General features: G+C 44.9%; 1 protein-coding gene across 1 annotated transcript; it reads left to right on the top strand.

Annotated features, from left to right (window-relative positions):
* The first annotated feature begins 1,813 nt into the window (after positions 1-1,813).
* On the top strand, positions 1,814-20,863 carry Pdia4 (protein disulfide isomerase family A, member 4). Its single transcript, NM_053849.2, is given in 10 exon segments — positions 1,814-2,117; positions 6,838-7,012; positions 7,808-8,013; positions 9,347-9,485; positions 11,978-12,183; positions 12,299-12,457; positions 14,016-14,167; positions 17,592-17,748; positions 18,437-18,670; positions 20,119-20,863. Coding segments are annotated over 10 exon segments (1,932 nt in total). The 5' UTR covers positions 1,814-2,029; the 3' UTR covers positions 20,535-20,863.
* The last annotated feature ends 1,499 nt before the right edge of the window (positions 20,864-22,362 follow it).

The raw sequence follows: 22,362 nt of genomic DNA, 5'->3' as shown, positions 1-22,362 counted from the left end.
ACTTTTAATCCCAGCACTTGGAGGCAGAAGCAGGTAGATCTCTGAGTTCATGGCCAATCTGGTATACAAAGTGAGTTTCAGGACAGCCATGGCTACATAGAGACATCCTGTCATGAAATGTAAAACCCAAACCAAACTAAACCAACAACAAAACTAAAAAGTAAACACAAACCCACAAAGCAAACAAACATATATACATGAGGGGCTAGAGAGATGGATCAAGTTTGGCTCATAAGAATCCACATTTTAGCTCCAAAAAATTTGATGCCGTCTTCTGGCCTCTGAATACACCAGGTGTGTGTATCCACATGGTACACATGCATGCATTCAGGCAAAACACTCTTACACATAATAAATCTTAAATGAAATATTAAAAAATGGAGATATTTTTGTTTTGTGTGGAGAAGTTGTATATTTATGTGTATCTGGTTTTGTTTTGTTTTGAGACAAGGCATTATTCTCTTGCCCAGGTTGGCTTTGAATTTCTGGGCTAAATTGATCTGTTTTAGCCTCCAAAGTAGCTGAGACTACAGAATAGAATTATATCAAGAATAATAATAGTAATAAAAGTAGAACCATCACTGAGTTCTACAGAAAATACAAGAAACTGTAGTCATCTCTTGCTGTCTAACTAGACAGGATCGATCATATGCCTCATGAGTCTAGAGCATATAGTTTGTGTGCCTGTTTGGTCTTGTTAGTTTTCAAAACATATCATCTGAACTGGCTGTGGACATGCATGCTGGAATTGTCACAGATACACCAGTAGATAGACAATATAAATGGTGAGGATTTTGTCCCAATAGACTACTTCTCTAGAGAGAAACCTGCTGGTGTAAAGGAAAACACACATTCAAATTGGCCTAGGAACCTAGCCTAATAGTGCTAAAACGACAACCCAGGAGAATAGTCATAAATATAGCTCATTTTCTCCTCTTGTATGTCTAAGAAAATACTGCAGGACTCTGAGTTTTACTTATTTAGCCTCATTTGTCTTCTATGTCTTATCAGATGTTAATCCACAGGTGTTAACCCTAATACCAGCACAGCCTTTTTTCCTGATATGCAAACCTAGTTTCTTCTCCAAAAACACTCAACGGTTTCTAGATCTAAACCACTAGATTGGTTCTCTTTTTTCCCCCCAGAAAATCATAAGGCAACGTTCAGAGAAGAATCTGACTTAGTCATAGACTTAGTCGTGGAGTCCTAGTTCTAATTTTTCTTTCTTTCTTTTCTTCTTTTTCTTTCTTTCTTCTCTTTTTACAACAGGATATCACTAAAAGTCATGGGTCTCTGCCTCCACAGACTTGGAGTCAGCACACCCAACTCTGAATCAATTAATCTATTTCATATTCCTCTTCCAACCTAATATCCAGGTAAGAAGTTCAAATTCTTATATGCCCAACAGAAAAACCAAGAAGCCAAAAAAACAGGGAAAGGCAGGATCTCTGATCTCTCTTTTTTCCAAAAGAGTAGTTCTGTCCATTTTAGTTTCCCACTCAAGGACTGACTCAGAAGAAAGCACCTACACCTGCAGCCCACCATTTCGGAGTTTCTTACACGTGTTCTTCCTGCCAAGTTCCTGCCAAAGGGAGCAGGCCTCCAAACCAATCCTTCCTCTAGGAGAGCTCAAACCCCGCCTCCCTGTACAGGGCTCGCTGCCTTTGTTCTCCCCCGCACCCTTTCCCGACTTGGGCGCTCCAAGCAAACCGAGTGGCAGCCGGTGATTGGTGGTCGCGGCGCAGCCAATCAGAAGGGGGCACCTCACGTTAAGGCTCGGAGTTTTAAACGCAGAGCCGAGGTGCGCGCCAGCGCTGAAGGCTCAGGCTGCGGGGTGGGGCCGGTGTGGGCGGGGCGCCACGGCTCTCGCCCTGATTCGTGCGGGGATTGGACGGCCTGCGGCTTCCTTGCCTCTAACCAATCACCGGGCTGAACTTCCTGGAGGTTTTGGTGCGCTCCAGCGTCGCTTGGGAGGTCGGCGAGTGCTTCGCTGTGGTGGGTGTCTGCAGGCCTCCCTCGGCACCTTACCATGAAGCTCCGGAAAGCTTGGCTGTTGGTCCTGCTCTTGGCGCTGACACAGCTGCTGGCTGCTGCGAGCGCCGAAGATGCGCACGAAGGTGAGTGAGTGGGCGGCCCGGAGCTGGGTGGGAGCAGCTCTGGTGGGTTGCAAACCTTGCTGGGGCCTGACAAGGTGCGTCGCTCACACCTCTGCGGAATTAGTGACCCAGGAGCAACGAACTTGCTGGAGTTTCAGTGTAGTGCCCAAGCAAGGGGTGTGGGCCTCATGAGTTTTTACTCGAGACTAGGACGTGGAGGGACGTGCCAAATGCCTGATTCGCAACTGGTCTCTTCACCCTCGAGATTTGCCGCTTTGGCGAGTAAAATTTCCTGAAGAATACTCTCCAGGAAATACTTTCTAAAACCGGTTTTAGAAACGAGACGTAGGCGGGTAGGCGGGATGGCCGCTAATAGGACCTGGTAGAGGCAGTCGCAGATATTGGGCATCTATATCAAGAAGTAGGAATAACCCAGGCTTTGTTTTTGTCTTTTGTGTAAACTGGTGCTACCATTCCTTATACAAACACTTTATTCAGCGCCTCTTTGCCAGTTGCTGCACAGGGTTTTGAGGGTTGAGCCTGGCGATGCATGTACTCTAGTAGGAACAGTATATGTAATTCCTAGACATTATTTCTGCACCCATTTTTTTCCAAATCCTCTAATCGAAAACATAAGAACTTTGAAATTAGGAAGTACTATTTAAACCACTGTTCCTAGAGAACTGGTCTGATCGACACCTTTCCTTTACCCTTCTAACCACTAACTTGTTGCCTACTAGGTTTAGTCTAATATAAATAAACCCCATTTTTAAAGTTTAGCGTGTAGGGGGAATGTGAACTTTATACTCTTAGGTTGAGTAAGATTCACGTGGATCATTGATTTATGAGTCTTTGCCCAGGTAGGAAAGAGTAGAAATTGAAGAGACTGCTGACTGAGTGCTCATTTCCTATCGAGACCCAAAATATATTGAAACAGAAAGAAGGCAGACTCTGCATTTTAAGCAAATTTTTTACTTTTCATGGCAGAATAGACTTTGTGGGTAGCACATGAAACCAGTGTAGTTGAGTGTATACTTTAAGAACGTGTTAAAAAAAAAACTTGGTTGTGAGACCGTAGTCTATTTTAGGGGTCCATTATGTAGCTTGGAGCTCATCATATAGACCAGGCTTCCTTGAACCCAAAAGCTCTGCCTGCCTCCGTGCAAGGGTTCAAATGCCAGGTGGTGTGAATTCTTCAGAGGCCTGTGTGAGTGGATGTCAAAGGCCTTGGGTCACTGGTGCTTTTCCTGGGGAAAGTTTGTTCTTGGTGAACCCAGGAATCTCTGGAGTGTCTAGGCCAAAGACAGCCCTCTCAGGCTGTCCTCAGGCGATGTGGTTTAGTGATAAATCAGTTACCCAATATGTGCAAGGTATCAGATTCCATCCCCAGCACTGCAAAGGGTGGGTCATCTATAGTGATTGAGCATTACTTAACTTTCTCTTTTTGTTGTTGTTCACTGTTTACTGTTTGATGCTGGCCTGATGATTGTCTTCTGTCCAGCCAGTACTAGCTTCTCCTTGGCAAGGAAGATGAAGAAGTGGGGCTATCCTTACAGAAAGTAACTACCAGTGTGAGGCCTGGTCAGGGATGCAGTGTGCTCATCGGGGTTGTTGTAGACAGGGTGTGAAGATGGATATGAGACATTTCATTTGGTTTATGCTGAAAAAGATCACATCCCTTTAGGTACTCGAAAGGTTTGGATCTGCTTTCTAAGCTAGAATGTTTGACTTTAAAAGTGAAGTTCAGGGGTTGGGGATTTAGCTCAGTGGTAGAGCGCAAGGCCCTGGGTTCGGTCTCCAGCTCCAAGAAAAAAAAAAAAAGTGAAGTTCAATCAAGGGGAGGTAGATAGGGTTAAAAAAACTAGTGGTTAGAGATGAAAATCAGTGGTGTAGCAGTTACCTCAAATGTGCAAGACCCTAAGTTTGATCTCTATCACAACAAAAAACAACCCCAAGAGCTGGAGAAATGGTTCAGTGGTTAAGAGTGTCTCGGGGCTGGGGATTTAGCTCAGTGGTAGAGCGCTTACCTAGGAAGCGCAAGGCCCTGGGTTCGGTCCCCAGCTCCAGAAAAAAAAAAAAAAAAGAGTGTCTCCTGCTCCTCCAGGGGACCTGAGTTTGATTCCCAACAACAAACATGAGGCAGCTCACAACCACCTGTAACTGTAGCTCCAGGACGGAGCCTCTGGGAACCTGCACGCATTTGCACATACTTACCCGAGATCTTAGAAATAAAACTTAAAACCTAGAGGTAAACACTCAGAAACAAAATCTCACATTAAAATTTTAAAAGTTTAATTTGAGATAACCAAGCATGCATGGTTTCAGGTTTTTTGATTTTTTTATTCTGATTCTTTTCTTTATATTTGTTTGTTTGTTTTTGTTTTTTTGGTGTTTTGTTTTGGAGATAAGAGTTCTCTGTATAGCCCTGACTATCTTGGAACTCACTCTGTTCCAAGATCTCTTGGCCTTGAGCTCAAGAGATCCTCCAGCCTGTGCCTTCTGAGTGCCAGGATTAGAGAGAGGTATGCCTCCCACCGCCAGGCTAGGTTACTTTCATGGTACACATAAGTTTTCCTGTAACTGGGTGGACTATCCAGATTCCCTTCCTCTCCTAGCCATGTTCCCTAGCTTGAAGGGGGCACAAAATTTCATGCTTTCTCTCTAGTCCCTGACTAGAACAAATAGTCTGCAGCCAGGATGAATGTGGATGACCATAAATCCTACCTACCTTCTCCAGCCTCCTAAATGCACTGATGTGGTGGCCACCAGGCAGAAGTTGCAATGCATCCTTCCATCCAGCAGATCACTTAGGGAGTGGGACCGATTCAGTTTGTCTTTTAGAAAGCCACTATGATTAGTGGGCTACTTGTGTAACGGTCCGTGAAGTCCTGGCATTGGCCAGTAGGTGCTTCCTGTTAGGTTGTAGTAGGCAAAGCTCTTGAAGTACCAGCAGCATTGAGCTCGGTGAACTTAGTGTCAAATGTTGAGGGCCCTCAAGGATTGGTTGGTGTGAATGTCAGTACATATGGTATAGATTATCAGTCTCGATCGAGAGTGAATTCAGCCTGATTTGAGAGTAAGAGAATAAGCTTGGACACCAGCCTCCTGGGACAGCAGCCAATTGGCTTTCACTAATATCCACAAGCTGTGTATTATGACTTAATTCTGGTTCTTTCAAAGTATGTCAGTAGACCAGGCACTGTTTTCTGAGCACCACAGAGCAGAGGATTGTTATATTTGGTGCGACATGTTTACCCTCCCCGTCTCCCCGGTTCCTGATCATTCTGGAAAGATGTGAACAGAACATTGTTGAGGACGCTGTTCTCTGTTTCCTATGGAGTTGTCCAAAAAACACATATCATGGAGCCCTCGCACTGTCAAATGTCAAACTCAGTCAGGGACCCACATCATCTCTTCTCTGCTCCTCCTGAATACCTGAGAGCCTGTCCCCTTAATTCCTCTCTGTCCTCAACACCTGTTTTGATGGTGCCCAGAAGGAGGAAGCAACGGGCAAGAAAAGCACAAGCCAGCTTTGTTTTTACTCTGAAAGTGGGCATATTAGAGCTATTTCTCTTACATCTAACAAAGGAAGAATGTAGGCCTCAGTTGAGGAAAGGGTATACGATGCAGGAAATGTCATGGAGTGGGGGAAAATGAGTAAGATGAGTAGTAGAGGTGAGAGGGAGCTAGGATTTTTATATTGATTTTGCAGGTTGGTCAAGTCTGTTAATCATGATCAAAGCTAACCCAACAACCCCAGAGCTTCAGAGTTGTGGAAGATCAATGTGGGGGCTGTGTGGATGAAACACGGAGGGCTAGGAAGAGTCTCCATGTACCCACAATTATAGAGCCAGCATTGGGTTACTTAATACATTCCACAAGTCTCAGGGGTTCCAGGATCCTGGTAACAGGTTTCAGGCCTTGAGTGGACTCAGTTCCAGACAGTAACTGGCAGTGTTCTTGACTGAGCTCCTGAAAAAAGAATTGGCCCTTTGACACACTCTGGCTTCAGGGAGAAAGGAATAGTGTGCTTGTTGCACATGATCCATTGACCGCCATGATAGGCAGCGGAGAAACTAGTCAGGGAAGCCCCAGAGTCTCATGCTTTGTTGTATCTGCAGTTTAGAAAGAACGAATTAAAAATTAACACAGGAATACACTCCTGCATCCTGGGGCTGGGGGTGCGGGGTGGGGAGGGGCAGTGTGTTGCTTCCAACCCAGTATAGTTTTTTTGTGGGTATACGCGATGGTTCCCTGAGTCTGTAAAGTTGCCATTTTTTCAAAGTCTCTTCCTCTCAGAGTATTACTCAAGGCTGGCTTTCTAAGGAAAACATGCTTCTCTTCCAGCCATCTCCTGAAGGAACAGCTCTGTGGGCTCTTTTTAAAGAATATGAAATAACAGCTATTTCAGAAGTAGAATTTATGTATGTACCAGAGAGTAAATCTTGGGTATCTGCACATTTAGAGGGGACAGGCAAGTAAAGTGTCCTGGGAAAGGTTTATTGAGATTGTGGAAAATGGCAGGAGAGTGGGCTTTGATTTCATGGCATGCCGACCCTACATCTATGTCCCTACTCAGAATGTAAAGTAGCCATATGGTTAGTGTACAGAGGTGGAGCAGGGTCTCTAGAGGAAGGATACACAGCCACCACGACTATTTTAATTAAGATTTGGGCCTTTGGCATAGTTGTAAAGGAGAAAGTCCTGAGTTTCCTAACCAGCGTGGGTATTTTCTGGTCAGATGCTTCAGATTCAGAAAATCCCATTGAGGATGACGACGACGAGGAGGAAGATGAAGAAGATGAAGATGACTTGGAAGTTAAGGAAGAAAATGGTGTTTGGGTCCTAAACGATGAAAACTTCGATAACTTTGTGGCTGACAAAGATACAGTGCTCCTGGAGTTCTATGCACCGTGGTAAGCACGAGCTCTTGCAGCTCGACAGTTCTGTATTTTATTATTACTTTTTTGTTTGATTTTTTTATTTTATTTTGTGCGTGTGCTATAGCATGCTTGTAGAAGTAAGGACAACGTGCAGAAGTCATGTTTCCAACCATTGTGGGTCCAGGGTCTAGAACTGGGATCTTCAGTCTTGGTGGCAAGTGACTTACCTGCCATGCCATCTCACCAGATCTAGAACTTCACCTTGATGTCGAGGTGTTGGGAACTGGAGACTAGCATTGGGTAGCCTCCCATCAGCACTCATCATAGAATAGTAGTGAGTTTCTGAACAGGCTGGCAGAGGCAGCTCCAGGTGCAGGCTGCTGGCCAAGGGGTTATGTTGTCATCTTGTTTTTGTTCTTTTCTACAGAGCTCTTTTCCTGTTTTACCCTTCATGCTTTCGTGCATGGGAACTGTTAAATTCCTCCCGCTTCTCTTGTGCTGTTTTGCATTTCATAGTCCCTTCCTTCTGTTCTTTTCCTTCTGTGCACTCTCTGTTTCACTTCTGAGGTGATCTCACATTATTTATTTAGTATGTGATTTAAAATCATTACTTTCTAGAAGGTAAGTGATCCTTTTAGCAGTTTTGAAGTTTTATTTGTATTTTATATATCAGCTATTTTACGTCTTTTTTTATTGCAAAAGCAATTTGTTGTGTGTATGGTATCTAAACTACAAGTCGTTCCAATAAAGCCTCTGTTTTTTGAATGACTTGCTTGGATTTCAGTCTCTTTGGATGTAGGTAATTCTTTTTCTTCTTAAATTTCTCAGGTGTGGACACTGCAAGCAATTTGCTCCAGAATATGAGAAAATTGCCAGTACTTTGAAGGATAATGATCCTCCCATTGCTGTTGCAAAGATTGACGCGACCTCAGCATCCATGTTGGCCAGCAAATTCGATGTGAGTGGCTACCCCACCATCAAGATCCTGAAGAAGGGACAGGCTGTTGACTATGACGGCTCCAGGACCCAGGAAGGTGAGCTCCAGGATGTGAGCTGCTGGGGAATGGTACCTAAGGAACACCACTGCTCTAGGATGTGAGCTGACCCTCTTTTGAATACGCATCCATACTTGAAAAAATATAAAGGAAGGAAAAAAATAATAGGCAGCCAGCTTTGATACCAGGCTTTCTAGCCTGCTTTGAAACCTTTAGAGCTGCATGTGCTAGAGTGGGCCCCTCCATCCCCTTGGCCATCCCATTCATTCCTTCCCCAGTGATTTTCATAATGGTTGTTTCCTGGTAAACTGGCTCAGGGCCTCTGTGTGTGGGTGCAGTCTCCTTGGTTCTTGGTGATATCTGTAGTAAAAAGGACAGTTTACAGTCGTTGTCCTAAGAACCACTTATTTTTTATTTTTATTTATTTCTTCTGCTGGGGATCAAACCAGAGTAACTCACATGATACGTAAATATGCTACCCTTACGCTACCTCTGGAGCTTTGGCCCAGATATATCTGTCTATTTATTTATTTATATTAACTATTTTTGTTTATTTTTTATTTTTGAGACAAGGTCACACTGTGTAACCCTGGCTGTCCTGGGATTCGCTTTCTAGACCAGGCTGGCCTCGATCTCATAGAGATCCCCATGCCTCTGCTTCCTGAGTGCTGGGATTAAAGATGTGTGCCATTAGCCTGGCTAGTCTCTATTTTTAAAAATGTATTATTTTCTGCTCCAGTTATTGACTCCATTTCTGAATGAAAAACTATTACATTTTTTAATCTGCATGTATGGTGATTATGGGCATGCTACAGTGTATCTATGAAGACCAAGGACAACTTGCAGGGGTTGGTTTTCCTGCCATATGGGTCCTGAGGATTGATCTCAGGTGTTCAGGCTTGGTGACAAGAGCCTCAAGCCACTGAGCCATCCTACCGGCCCCTAGGTACACTTCCCACTGAGCCATCTTCCCAGTCCCTAGGCGCAATTCCCAGGTGATTCTGCTGCAGGCCAAGCAGTAGGAGCTTCTGCTGTTTGAAATTTTCTAGATTTTTGCCCACATTTCACGATGCCTGTGACCTGGTGCTAATATGTATGTGATTAAGCTTGTAAATAGTTTATACATGCTGCGGGGTTGACTAATATGTATCTGTGTAGTTACTGTTCTGATCCTGTGAGGAGACACAGTGACCATGGGGACTCTTAGAAAAGACATTTAATTGGTACTTGACTTTGCTCAGGGTTTCAGAGGTTTATTCCATCAGCATGGTTGGGAGCACAGTGAGAGGCAGCAAGCACTGGAGCAGGTGCTCAGAGGACATCCTGGTCATCCATTCAGTCTCATGGTTTTCTGTTGTTTTATTTTTTTTAGAAATTGTTGCCAAAGTCAGAGAAGTTTCCCAGCCTGATTGGACACCTCCACCTGAAGTCACTCTTACATTGACTAAAGAGAACTTTGACGATGTTGTAAATAATGCAGACATCATTTTGGTGGAGTTCTATGCCCCATGGTATGTTGACAGTCAGCTTCATGAAATTATGATACTGAGTGTCCAGAACTCTGCTAAGCACTGGTGAAAGGTTGCAGTGCACAGCCAGCAAGGTTAATGCAAAGCAAGGTTGAGGCAGCAGTCTGGGACTATAAGGGAAATCACAGGAGGAATGCATATGGAAGGAAGCAAGTCCTTACTTTAAACTTCATTAGTGTGTGTGGCAGTAGGAGAAGAGCTTTGCGGAATACTTGCTCTCTTCCCACTTTTATTCTGGAGAATTGAACTCAAGTTGTCAGCCTTGCACGACAAGTACTTTTACCTGCTGAACCATCTTGTAAGCTTGTTTTTTGGTTTCTTAAGATGGCCTTGCTATATAGCCTAGATAGGCCTAAAAACTTGGAGCAGTTCTCCTGCTTCGACCTCCTGGGTCCTGGAATTTCAGGCATGTGTTACCTGAATGGAAAAATACTTGTAGGGAGATGACTATAACTCTGAGAGCCTCTGGACTTCCCAGGAAATAATCTGTGGCACCATCTTGGTAAATTCTTCATTCCTTAGCCAGGGGCTTTGATTTTTGAGCAGACTTAGCATTTGTTTGCATGGGTCACTTAGACTAGAATAAAGTCTATATTATGAATTGTGGCTATGAACACTGGGCTAAAGGGTGGTGGGGCAAGCCTTTAATCCAAGGACTTGGGAGGTAGAAGCAGATGGCTCTCTGGGAGTTTGAGGCCAGCCTGCACTATAGAATTTGTGTGGCCTTATGGTTCCAGAGAGTTCCAGGAAAGACAGGATTACACAGCGAACCCTTGTCTCAAAAAATCAAAAATAAATGCATAAATAAAATAAGAGTGCCCGCAGGTGTCTGCATGGATGAGGCCCCAGAGTGTCAGCAAGGGAAAGAAGTTTGCTGTCTTAGAATCAGCAGGCAGAGGCTGTGGCTGATGCATAGCAAGGGGCTAGTCTGCCCTGGCTCTGGGCAGGGCCTGTGTGAACCCAAACTTGTGGCTTTCTGGATTCTGCAGCAAAAACCACTATATCTATTCCTTATTGGGTATACAGATGCAATGACAACACAAAGGGGTGGCCAAAAAAAAAAAAAAAAATGGAGGAGAAGGAAGGAAATAATGTAGTGCCCTGGGGGAGCAGACAAGCCAGTGGCACCTTCGTAACCCAGCTCCAGTGCTGAAGAGATGCCAGTCCTTACATTGCTATAGAGGGGGCCTGACATTGTAGGTGGGACATGACATTGTACTAGTGGGTCACCATTCTGGTTTATGACTGTTCCTATTATTTGCTGTGAGGAAAGACCATAACAGAGGCAGCGCATAAAAGAAGGAGATTGTGTGGCCTTATGGTTCCAGAGAGATAAGAGTCCATATGAAGGCAGCGGACAGCCTGGCAGCAGAGGTAGGAAGCTGAGGCCCACAAGAGCGAAGCAGAGAGGACAAAGTAGAAAATGGTGGGAATCTTTTTAACTCTGAAAGCCCACTTCTAGTGACATACTTCCTCCTACAAGGTTAGAGCCTCTAAGCTTCTCCAAGCAGCATCACCAAAAAGGGACCAAGCATTCAAATGGGAGACGGGACATTTCATTCCAGTCTCCACAATGACCACTCAGGAGCTCTGTGTAGCAAACTGTGCACCTAGCAGGCTCATTAAGCACCTCCTATGCTCGTGGTACCTAAGAAGAGAGTTATCCTTTACTTGCAGATAGTTTACATGTTGTACCCTTTAATTAATTGAGTTTCCCAAGGATGTGGAGAAGACAGTTTTTATGTTAACTAGGGGGACCTGAGAACCTAAGAGCAGATACAAGTTATCAGGGTCTCATGGTATAGATTGTGGAATTAATTAACTAATTAATATTTTGCATGGTGGTGTGTGTGCTGCCAAAGGTTAAATAAACCTGGGTGCCAGTCAGATAGGCATGTGCTCTTCTGCTGCTCTGGCCCCTTGACAGTCTGTGTCAATCATGATCTTAATTGCAAGTGCCTCTTGCTCTTGTTCATCTCCTGCTCTGGTTGGTTTGAAGACTAAGAATTTGTTACACTCTAAGTCTCTGTGTCATTCACATTGTTACCTCTCAGCTAACCTGTTACCGTGTCTATACTTAATGTGAGATAAAGGCCAAAATAGCATTAGCTGTCACCTCCTCAATGAAGCCATTCCTGATTTATATTTTTGACAGCCCCCAGGTCCTAAATCTTCTCCCTTTTTAGGATATTGGCTCTCTTGCTTTTGTCCTTGTCTTTCTACCACAGTGTGTTTTGCTCCTGTCTACACACACAGGCCTCTAGGATGTGAATGGCAATGACAGGAATCTCATGCTCTAACAATTTAGCATGTCTGTGGGGCCTGTCTCATCATTCTCACCGAGGAGACATTCCAAGATTCGGTGGATGTAACTGAGTTCCTTGGGACTGTGGGATTGGTTTCTGTACCTCGTTTAGCTAATAAATGAATTCATGTGGGACAGATGCCTGATGGAATTGACTTCCTTTTGGCAGGTGCGGACACTGCAAGAAACTTGCCCCTGAGTATGAGAAGGCTGCCAAGGAGCTCAGCAAGCGCTCTCCCCCAATTCCCTTAGCCAAAGTTGATGCCACCGAACAGACAGACCTGGCTAAGAGGTTTGATGTCTCTGGCTACCCCACTTTGAAAATATTCCGCAAAGGAAGGCCTTTTGACTACAATGGTCCACGAGAGAAATATGGTATGGCTGCTGCCTTTCTCACAGTGTGTGGAAAGGGAATGTCCTTTGTACAGCTGGGAGCTGGAGGATGTGGTCAGCTTCAAGGACCTCCCTCAGACATGTGCTCTGCTCCTAGGAATTGTTGACTACATGGTTGAGCAGTCTGGACCTCCTTCCAAGGAGATTCTGACCCTGAAGCAGGTCCAGGAGTTTCTGAAGGATGGAGATGATGTAGTCATCCTTGGAGTCTTTCAGGGAGTCGGTGACCCAGGCTACTTGCAGTATCAGGATGCTGGTGAGTATGGCCCTGCCAGACTCCTGAGGCTTTGGGGAAGTCGGCTGTTTTTGCATAAAATTAGCATAATAGTTGAGTTTTTGTTTAGTGTACTTGAGGTCCTGGACTCAAAGTGTAGCACACAAAAACAGCAAGAGCTCTTAACAGTGCATTGGTGTAGCAAATGCTTGATGGAAGAACCAAGGGAGTGAGTACGTGAGGGCATAAGCTCTCCAGCCCTGGTTGGGCTGTTGGGCAGGTCCCTGTGGCCAGCATAGTTGGTGGAGTGTATAATCACATGCTAAATGTGAGACCAACTGTGCCGACTCCCCCATCTCACAATCACATTAATTCAAGTTGTTTGCCTTCCTCCTCTCCTGGAAAGAACAGCTCAGACCTTGGAACAACACCTCTGACTTGGGCCTGAAAAAGGTCCTGGCTCTTGCTAGTTTCTCAGTCTGGTCACAGACTGACTCCATCAGGCCAGTGTTTGTGAGTCTTAGGATCTTCCTTAACCACCTTTTCCTCATTGCCCCCTTCACACAGCACTAGTGTAGTCTACTTCATCACTAAGTGCCCTTTCAGCGTGTCACTTGTCACCTTGTGCTGATCTCTCTGTGGCATAGCAATGGTTGTGCATGCTTTCAATTCAAGCTGCTGACTTGTTTGCTTTGAGACAGGACCTCTCTATGTAGCCCTGGTTGTACAGTGTAGACCAGACTAGCCTCAAGCTCACAGAGATCTGCCTACCGCTGCTTCCCAGATGCTGGGATTAGAGATAAGAGCTACACATAGCTCAGTCTGGTGTTTTGTCAAAACTTTAGAGCTCAGTTTAATTCATGTTTTTTTGGTCTTCACTGGTTAGTTAACTACCATCTGTTCTTGATTAATCAAGAAATATTTGCCCAGGGAAAGTCCAGCCTAGCCAGGTGTCTTAATCATCAGGACCAAGAAACAAGTTGGGGGGGAAAGGGTTTATTCAGCTTACACTTCCACATTGCTGTTCATCACCAAAGGAAGTCAGGGCTGGAACTCACACAGGTCAGGAAGCAGGAGCTGATGCAAAGGCCATGGAGGGATATTAACTGACTGGCTTGCTTCCCCTGGTTTGCTTAGCTTGCTCTCTTGTAGAACCCAGGCCTACCAGCCCAGAGATGGCACCACCCACAATGGGCTGGGCCCTCCCTACTTGATCACTAATTGAGAAAATACCTTACAGCTGGATCTCATAAAGGCATTTCCTCAAGGGTGGCTCCTTTCTCTGTGATAACTCCAGTTTGTGTCAAGTTGAATAACAAAACCAGCCAGTACACCAGGGCTTTAGCTAAATGCAGAATTCTTAATCTCAGGAGGAGAGCTCAGAACCTCTGGGTAAGGTCCTAAGAGTATGTGCTACCTGCATGTTCTCTGAGAGATGGACACTTAGACACTGCCTTCGTGCTGAACTTTATAACTGGTTCCTTTGTGTGCTTAGGAGCTGCATACTGTCCATTCAGAATTTACACTTCAGGCACTTGCTTGACCAATGAGGATCATAAAACTTATTTAATCGATTTAATATATTTTGTTAATTTGTCAGCTAACACCCTGAGAGAAGATTACAAATTTCACCACACTTTCAGCACTGAAATAGCTAAGTTCCTGAAAGTCTCCCTGGGGAAACTGGTGCTGATGCAGCCTGAGAAGTTCCAGTCCAAGTATGAGCCCAGGATGCATGTGATGGATGTTCAGGTGAGTGAGGGCTCGTCAGAGGTTGGAAGCACTTGTACCATGCCAGGTTCTGACATTCGACCTGCACAGCATCTGGACTTTGAACTGTGGAGAATTTTCTCTGCCTACTGGGTGTGGCTTACCTGTCTTAGTCACTGTTCGTATTGCTGTGAAGAGACACCAAACTCTGAAAAAGGAAAGTACTTAACTGGAGGCCTGCTTGTGGTTCAGAGGTTTAGTCCATTATCATCCTGGCAGGGAGCATGGTGAGAGGCAGCAAACATCAGAGCAGGTGATGAGAGGTAAATCTTCATCCAGAGGCAGAGAAACTGGGCCTGGCTTTCATAGTCTTAAAACCCATCCCAGTGATACACCTCATCCAAAAAGGCCAAGGTTCTTATTCTAATTCTAGAAGAGTTCCACTCCTTTCCATTCACCCCATCTTTCCCAGCCTTTTCTTCTCACCCCACTTGTAAGCTTCAGGGTAGAGGATAGGAAACCAATCAGTGAGTAGGTGTGTTGTAGTTTTCTCTAATGATGCTGGTCCCATTGTGCTGAGACTCCTGGTGTTTGAGCTCTGGATTTTTATGAGACCCTCTGGGGCAACTGGACCATGCCACCAGACAGAAGAACTAGTAAGATTGAGCAAGGCCAAAATCCTGGGAAATGTCAGAATTGAGAACGGTAGGCATGGGGCTAGCTCCCTGTCAAGCTCTACTTGTCCTAGAACACATAACCATTGAGAAGCCATGACAACACTTGGAGTCCTTCCCCATACAAATAGAGCATCCCTAACATCTCACGCTGAGCCAATGGTAAGCATTTACCCCTGGATCACACCCTTCTCCCAAAATATTTATAAGGTCCCTATCCATATGGAATAAAGTACATGAGTTACTTCACCAAGAATTGTCTGAGAGTGGCTGTTTTTATTGAACTGTAACACTCTGGGTTAGAGTTTTGTCTCCTGGCGAAGCATTCATCTCTAGGTTTTGGACTGACCTAGCAGGCTGGGCTGGTGCCTTTCCACCCCCACATGCCCTGCTTGCAGCTGCCACTCCAGCTGGCTGCTTGCTTCCTGCAGGCAGCTCTAGTGGTGGTTCTGTTTCTTGCTGCTGCTTGCTGTGGGCTGCCACTGCTGCATTAGTGCTGCTTTGGTAGTGGGAGAAGGCTCCTGCTACCTGAGAGCTATAACACTTTGGCTGTTCCAGCCAGATTGGAACTCCAAGGAACCTTTTGCCCCCCCAGCTGGAGGACCAGAGCTCCTCAGAAGTTATCTCTTCTGGTTCAGAGAATGACACCTGGAGGCTGCATCATGAACTGCAGTCTGCCTCCCCTGAGCAGCAGTAACACTCCCAGTGGCAAAACACTGAGAGGAAAGAAAGAATTGGGGGAAGGGAAGCAGTCAACACCACGTGGGCAGCTATGAACTTCTGTCTTGGTCAGTGTTCTGTTGCTTGAAGAGACACCACAACCAAGGCAGCTCTAAAATTGGGGCTGGCTTATAGTTTCAGAGGTTTAGTCCATTTTCATCTTTGCAGGAAGCATGGCAGCATGCAGGTGTGCTGGAGAAGAAGCTTAGAGTTCTACATCTGTATCCAAAGACCACAGACAAAATCAGACACTAGGCCTGGCTTGAGCTTTTGAAACCCCAAAGCCGCAGTGATAAACTTCCTCCTCCTACAAGGCCAGGACTAATCCCTCTCAAGTAGTGTCACTCCCTGGTGGCCAAGCGTTCAAATACATGAGCCCATGGGGGCACTTCTTCCTCAAAGCACCACACAACCTCAGAAAGATCACAGTGTATTTGGTCCTTATCCTTCTCATTCCTGGCATGGTCTGCAGACCCATTGGTTTCTTTCCTGTGCAAGACTGTAGACCCTCATGGTCACACACTACTCTCATATGTTTGTGCTCCCAGGATAGGGCCCAGGTCGCTGGTTGGTTGGTTGGTTGGTTTTTGGGATTTTGAGGTGAAGTTGAAATTTTATTTTAAAAGGAAAGATTTTAATATAGATCTAAGGGCAGGCATTGAAGGAGACATAAGGATAGGATAGTAGTTTATCCCCAGAGGCTTGCCAGGAGTACCTTGGTATGTTATCTTTTAAAATTTTTCTCAAAATAGTCTCAATATGTGTATCTGGCTTTTCTGGAACTCACTGTATAGAACAGGCTGGCCTCAAATTCACAGAGATTCCTCTGCCTCTGAAATGCAGGGCCTGGAGACCACACTGCTCCTAGCAGTTCAGCACATTCTTAAAGGGATGCTTAGCCCAGAAAGGTTACAAGGTTAAGTTCCGTGTAGTTTGCAGCCCATTGCTGCTTCCCTGCTCTTGGTTTTGCTTCCTGAGTGAACCCTGTCTCAGGTGATGGGGATGTGATTAAAGACTTCATTTGGGGGGTTGGGAATTTAGCTCAGTGGTAGAGCGCTTGCTTAGCAAGCATCAAGGCCCTGGGTTCAATCCTCAGCTCTGGAAAAAAAAAAAGAAAAAGACAAAAGACGTCATTTGGTCCTTCACCACCTGGATCTAAAACTTATGCCTTGTTGCAGCTTCCTGGTTGCTTTGCCATCGGCTCCCTGACTTCCCCATCTATACAGGGACCCTGGGCTCATTGTGTTGTCTCTGCTGTGTGACAAGTGTAGAACTCTGAGAAAGCAGGTTAATAAGCTTGTGCAAGTTTCTTCAGCTATACAGTGGCTGTACCTACATTGGTGGTTGTGAGACAGTATCTGGAAAGGAGTTGATTTAGTCTTAAGTGTGAGCCCTAGGGACCTCCAGTCTCCAAAACTTGAGTTGTGTCCCCTTAGAAACTGTCACTCTGACACATATTTTAGGTGCCATGTAAGCTTGGGTTCCTTTGACACTGATAAAACATCTCACCGGAAGAACCGTATGAGCCATCATTAAAGGAGTTCAGTGTTGAGCCTAGTTAAGTATAGCTGTTTGTGTCTGAAACACCAGTGTGCTAAGCCCCAGGGAAAAGAGGTGGTCTCGGTGGTTGAGCAGTTTGCCAACCGTGTAGCTTTGTCTGGCTCTAAATTGTAATGTGAGGCTTCGCTGCTCTTTAGTACAATCTGAGGATTAAAGGTGTGGCTTCTTGTGGCCAGCTGCAGAGGTTTGCCTGGCCACTTTTTAGCTGGAGTTTTATCTCACCTTGACCTCTGTAAAATAGATTTCAGGGCTCCTGTGGAGCTCCTTATCTGAATGTAGAAAGACCTGCTGTCAGTCCATGTGTGATTACTGTCTAAGACCCTGCAGTTTTTTCTCATTGGGCTTTGGAGTTCCAGTCAGAAGAAGGTGTGTTGGCTGGGGGGCAAGTGAGCTCACCTGGCCCTCCTGAACATTTCAAAACAAACACCTGTGCCTGACAGTGACGCTGAAGGCATGTTAGCTAAAGCGCCTTTTCATTGTGCTTGCTCTCATCTATGCCCTCTTTGAAACAGGGCTCCACAGAGGCATCAGCCATTAAGGACTATGTGGTGAAACATGCCTTGCCCCTAGTGGGCCACAGGAAGACTTCTAACGATGCTAAGCGGTACAGCAAGCGCCCCCTGGTGGTTGTATACTACAGTGTGGACTTCAGCTTTGATTACAGAACTGGTGAGAGACCCTCAATGCCTTTCTAGGGTGGGGGCTATCACTTTTAGAAATCTTGCTCTAGGGCTCTTAAAGTCAGTGGGCATATTTTTGCCTATAGCATAAGATTTTGAGTTCTGAATTGTATAGTACGCTTTTTCCTTCCTGATTTAGCAAAAGGGGAGTTAAGAGTCAAAACTAGGGTTAGAGAGTTGCTCAACAGGTGAAAACATGGCCAATCCTCAGGGCCAGAGGTCAATCCCCAGGACCTACATGGTAGACTGAGAACCAGCTCCTACAAATTGTTCCCTGATCTCCACACGTGTACTCTTATAGTGTATAATATAAATAGCATATTTATATTACTTATAGTATAATAAAAATGAAAGCAAAATAAACAATGAAGAAAATAGATGGTTAAAAAGAGTCTAGAACTGTCTTAGAGATGATATAGCAGATCTGATGCTGAACTAGCTTCTCTCTTCAGACAGAGCTGGGTTGCCAGCACCCAGCTCTGCTGGGACTTAGTTGGATTTCTTTCCTTAAGCCACCTGCTCACACAGTATCACAATACCAGAAATCCTTTTCTGTCCAGTTGAGGTCCCTCTGGGTCTTGTCAGAGAACATTAGTGTCAGAATCTTGAGTCTCACAGTCCAGGGCACGAAAGTTACTGTGCCCAGCCACTTAGCCCTCAGCCTGTGTCTGTTTCAGCTACTCAGTTTTGGCGTAACAAAGTCCTAGAGGTGGCCAAGGACTTCCCTGAGTACACATTCGCCATTGCTGATGAAGAAGACTATGCCACAGAGGTGAAGGACCTGGGACTGAGTGAGAGTGGAGAGGACGTCAATGCAGCCATCCTAGATGAGAGTGGGAAGAAGTTTGCCATGGAGCCAGAGGAGTTTGATTCAGATGCTCTCCAAGAATTTGTCATGGCTTTCAAAAAAGGTAAGTTGGGGCCACACATGTCTGTATCACAAAGACAGGTGACTTCCTGGAACTTCCAAGCCAGCAAAGAACTCTTTGTCAAGAATGAATGATTAAAAAAGAAGGTTGCACACAATAGAGGAAGACACCGAGACACCTAATCTCTCCATAGCCTACAGAAAAGGCGCAGTAGGTCCCTGTTACTCCCCTCCCACTCCTAAGTCCTCTCTAACTCATTCTCTGACTTAACCTGAAGAAGGACCAATATGCCCCCCCAAACTCTGAGGAACTGAGACAATTTAAATGTTATTTTGAACATTTGGGAGGATAGTTTTTCCTTGTTTTGGCAAGTCTTCTAGTATTTGCTTTGAAAGCAAAAGCCAGATGAGGGCTCGTTCAGTAGCATCAGCCTATGGTGAGACGAGGATTCCAGGAGGCACCTTCAGATCCATCCCCGATAATGCAGAGTCGGGTACAGCTAAAGCCTCTGACTTCAGAACTTGACTTGGAGCCTCTCTGTTGCCCACCACTTGTACTCAGGAGTCTCACTCTAGGTTTTCCCTCTCCTTTCCCTCAGGCTTGGGAGAATGAAGACAGATTCTCTGTTCTTTGATCGTTTTTGCTTTTTGAGACAGGGCCTCACTGTATCTTTTGTTGGCCTCAAACTTGTGATTTTTCTGCCTTGAGCTCTAAAGTGCTGTCATTGTAGTTATGTGTCACTGTGCCTCATGATTCCTTTCATTTGTTTTTGGTTTAGTTAATAGGTTTTGCTTTTATTTTTAGGAAAAGGGGCAAGTATGACTTGGAAACTTTTCAGAGTTCTTTGTAACAAGCTTTTGAACACAAGGAACACTTGCTATGGGATTCCAGGTCTTTATTGTTCTGGCTGAGCAAAGCACCTAATTCTCATTGCTGGCCACTTGGTAGTATACCACAGCCCTTATCCATTTTGGGTATTCAATTTTGGCATCACAAAGTTGATGTTTTCCCCACAGGGTTTTTGGACTCAGTCCTAGAGCTCTCAGTAGCTCTCCTGCATCGGTCAGTGTCTCTGTTAGACTGGACTTTGTAGGGACTGGGAGAATAGAAGATAGTTTTATTATAGAATATTGCCCATTGTTGGGGAAGGTTTTTTTTTTTTTTTTTAAGATTTGTTTATTTATTATATATAAGTACACTGTAGCTGTCTTCAGATACACCAGAAGAGGGCATCAGATCTCTTTACAGATGGTTGTGAGCCACCATGTGGTTGCTGGGAATTGAACTCAGGACCTCTGGAAGAGTAGTCGGGTGCTCTTAATCGCTGAGCCATCTCTCCAGTTTTACAGGGACTAATTCCCCACCGTGAGTGGGACTAATAACTTCTGGTAGCCAGTAATTCAAATCACCTCTGTGCCTTGTTCTTACAGAGTAGCAGGATCCATGGTGTGGTGTGTACTGACGTCTCCTCCTCTCTTTGTGTTTGGCAGGAAAACTAAAGCCAGTTATCAAATCACAGCCAGTTCCCAAGAACAACAAGGGACCAGTCAGGGTGGTAGTGGGGAAGACCTTTGATGCCATTGTGATGGACCCCAAAAAGGACGTCCTCATTGAATTCTATGCACCGTGGTGTGGGCACTGCAAGCAGCTGGAGCCTGTCTACACCAGCCTAGGCAAGAAGTACAAGGGCCAGAAGGACTTGGTCATCGCCAAGATGGATGCTACTGCCAATGACATCACCAACGACCGATACAAGGTGGAGGGCTTCCCCACCATCTATTTTGCCCCCAGTGGGGACAAAAAGAACCCAATTAAGTTTGAGGGTGGCAACAGAGATCTGGAGCATTTGAGCAAGTTTATCGATGAACATGCCACAAAGAGGAGCAGGACCAAGGAAGAGCTTTAAGGCCTGGCTGTGTGCAGAAGGTGGAGGGATCAGACACTGTAGTGGACAGCTTTGGCCACCAAGCAAGCAAGCCGTCACTGAAATGGCAGGATCTTGACCCTTTTTTGTTATATTTTATTAATGCCACCTCATGCTCTGATACTGAATAGCCATGAATGACTTGATAGTTTAGATCAGATTTTTATGGAGGATACATCTATTTTTATCATTTTGGGTCTTTTTTTTAACTATTTGCTTTAATATTTCTTCAAACAAGTAAGTTTTGGATCTTCTGTTTAAGAATCTTTTTTTTTTTTTTTTTAATTTAAAGTTTAAAAGTCTTTGCCAAACCATGTTGTTTGCCTTTTATTTTCTTGTTCAGACAACTTTTAGCTTAAAAGTAGGTGACTCTCAGTATGTTTGTTTCTGATTTCTCCCTGCTGATGACACCAAGTCAGGCTCACTCCCCACCCCCACCCCCACCCCCGACAACTGGCTAGCATGGTATTTCTGCCTGATGTTAGAGCCATGTTTGTGTCCAGACTGAACAGTATCTCATGCTGGACAGACATAGCCATTCCAGCTTCTGACACACCAGGATGTCGGGTAGTAATGAGTATGGCCACTGCTGGTTCCTCCAACCAGTTCCGCTGCTAAAATAAAATCATCTGACACAACTTAGAAACTTTGGGGTGGTAGAAAAGTTGTAGTAGGCTGCTAATAGTGTTGGGGGGGAGGGGCAGATAAGATAACCCCAATAACTGATAGAAAGCTGGGTGTGGTGGCTCACACCTTTAATCCCAGCACAGGCAGGCGGAACTGAGTTCAAGGCCAGCCCAGTCTACAGAGTGAGTTCTAAGATAGCCAGGGCTACATAGAGAAATCCTGTCTCAAAAAACAAAAAGCCAGCTTCTAAGAGATTCTGAGGTACACAGCATGATCAGGGAGAGACACTGCTTCTCAGCAGCAGGGCAGATCAGCCTCTGATGAACTAACTGCCTTGCAGGCCTTTTTTTTTTTAATTTATTTATTATGAATACATAATCTTCAGACAGACTAGAAGAGAGTATCAGATCCCATTATAGGTGGTTGTGAGCCACGCTAGGAATTGAACTCAGGACCTCTCTGGAAAAGCAGTCAATGTTCTTAACCACTGAGCCATCATCACTCTAGCCTACAGAGGCTCTTTATTGTTAAACAAAAGGCAAGTCAGTTTCCACATACCAAAATCTCTTACCTGATCTAGGAATTGTCTGAAGGAAACATTACCTAAGGAATTCTCAGCCATACAAGATTTCCTGGTTCACCAGAAATGTTCCAGACTAAGTTACACAAAGGGTGTGTTAATCTTTCAGGAAAAGCAACTCCATAAAACCTAAGACAACAATCACTATTTACAAAAGGTTACTTCAAAGCCTAGGTGCCATCACTCGAATTCATGGCAGAAACAATGGGTCTGCTAAAATTCTACAGTAACAAAATAAAGGATGAAGCAAAAACTGTCATACTGAGGTTGGACATAGCAACCCACCAGGAGGAAAAGAATCCCTAGAGCAGGCACAAGAGTCAGAGACCCACTTGTTCTCACAGTCAGGAGTCCAAAAATGACTAAGCTAATGTATAATATATACACAGAGGACTTGGTGCAGACCCTTGTAGATCATGTGCTTGCTGCTTCAGTCTCTGAGCTCCTATGGACCTTGCTTAGTTGATTCAGAGCCCCTTGTTCTGGTGAGTATATGTATACACACACACACACACAAGCATCCTTTTCCCTTGTGAGTGTGCTATGACAGAAGCATGAACATGGATATGCTTGTTTCTTTCCACAGTGTCATAATGTATAACA

This window comes from Rattus norvegicus, chromosome 4 (assembly GCF_021556685.1).
Source record: "Rattus norvegicus strain SHRSP/BbbUtx chromosome 4, alternate assembly SHRSP_T2T, whole genome shotgun sequence".
Lineage (NCBI taxonomy): Eukaryota > Metazoa > Chordata > Mammalia > Rodentia > Muridae > Rattus > Rattus norvegicus.
This window is presented reverse-complemented; position numbering and strand designations above follow the sequence as displayed.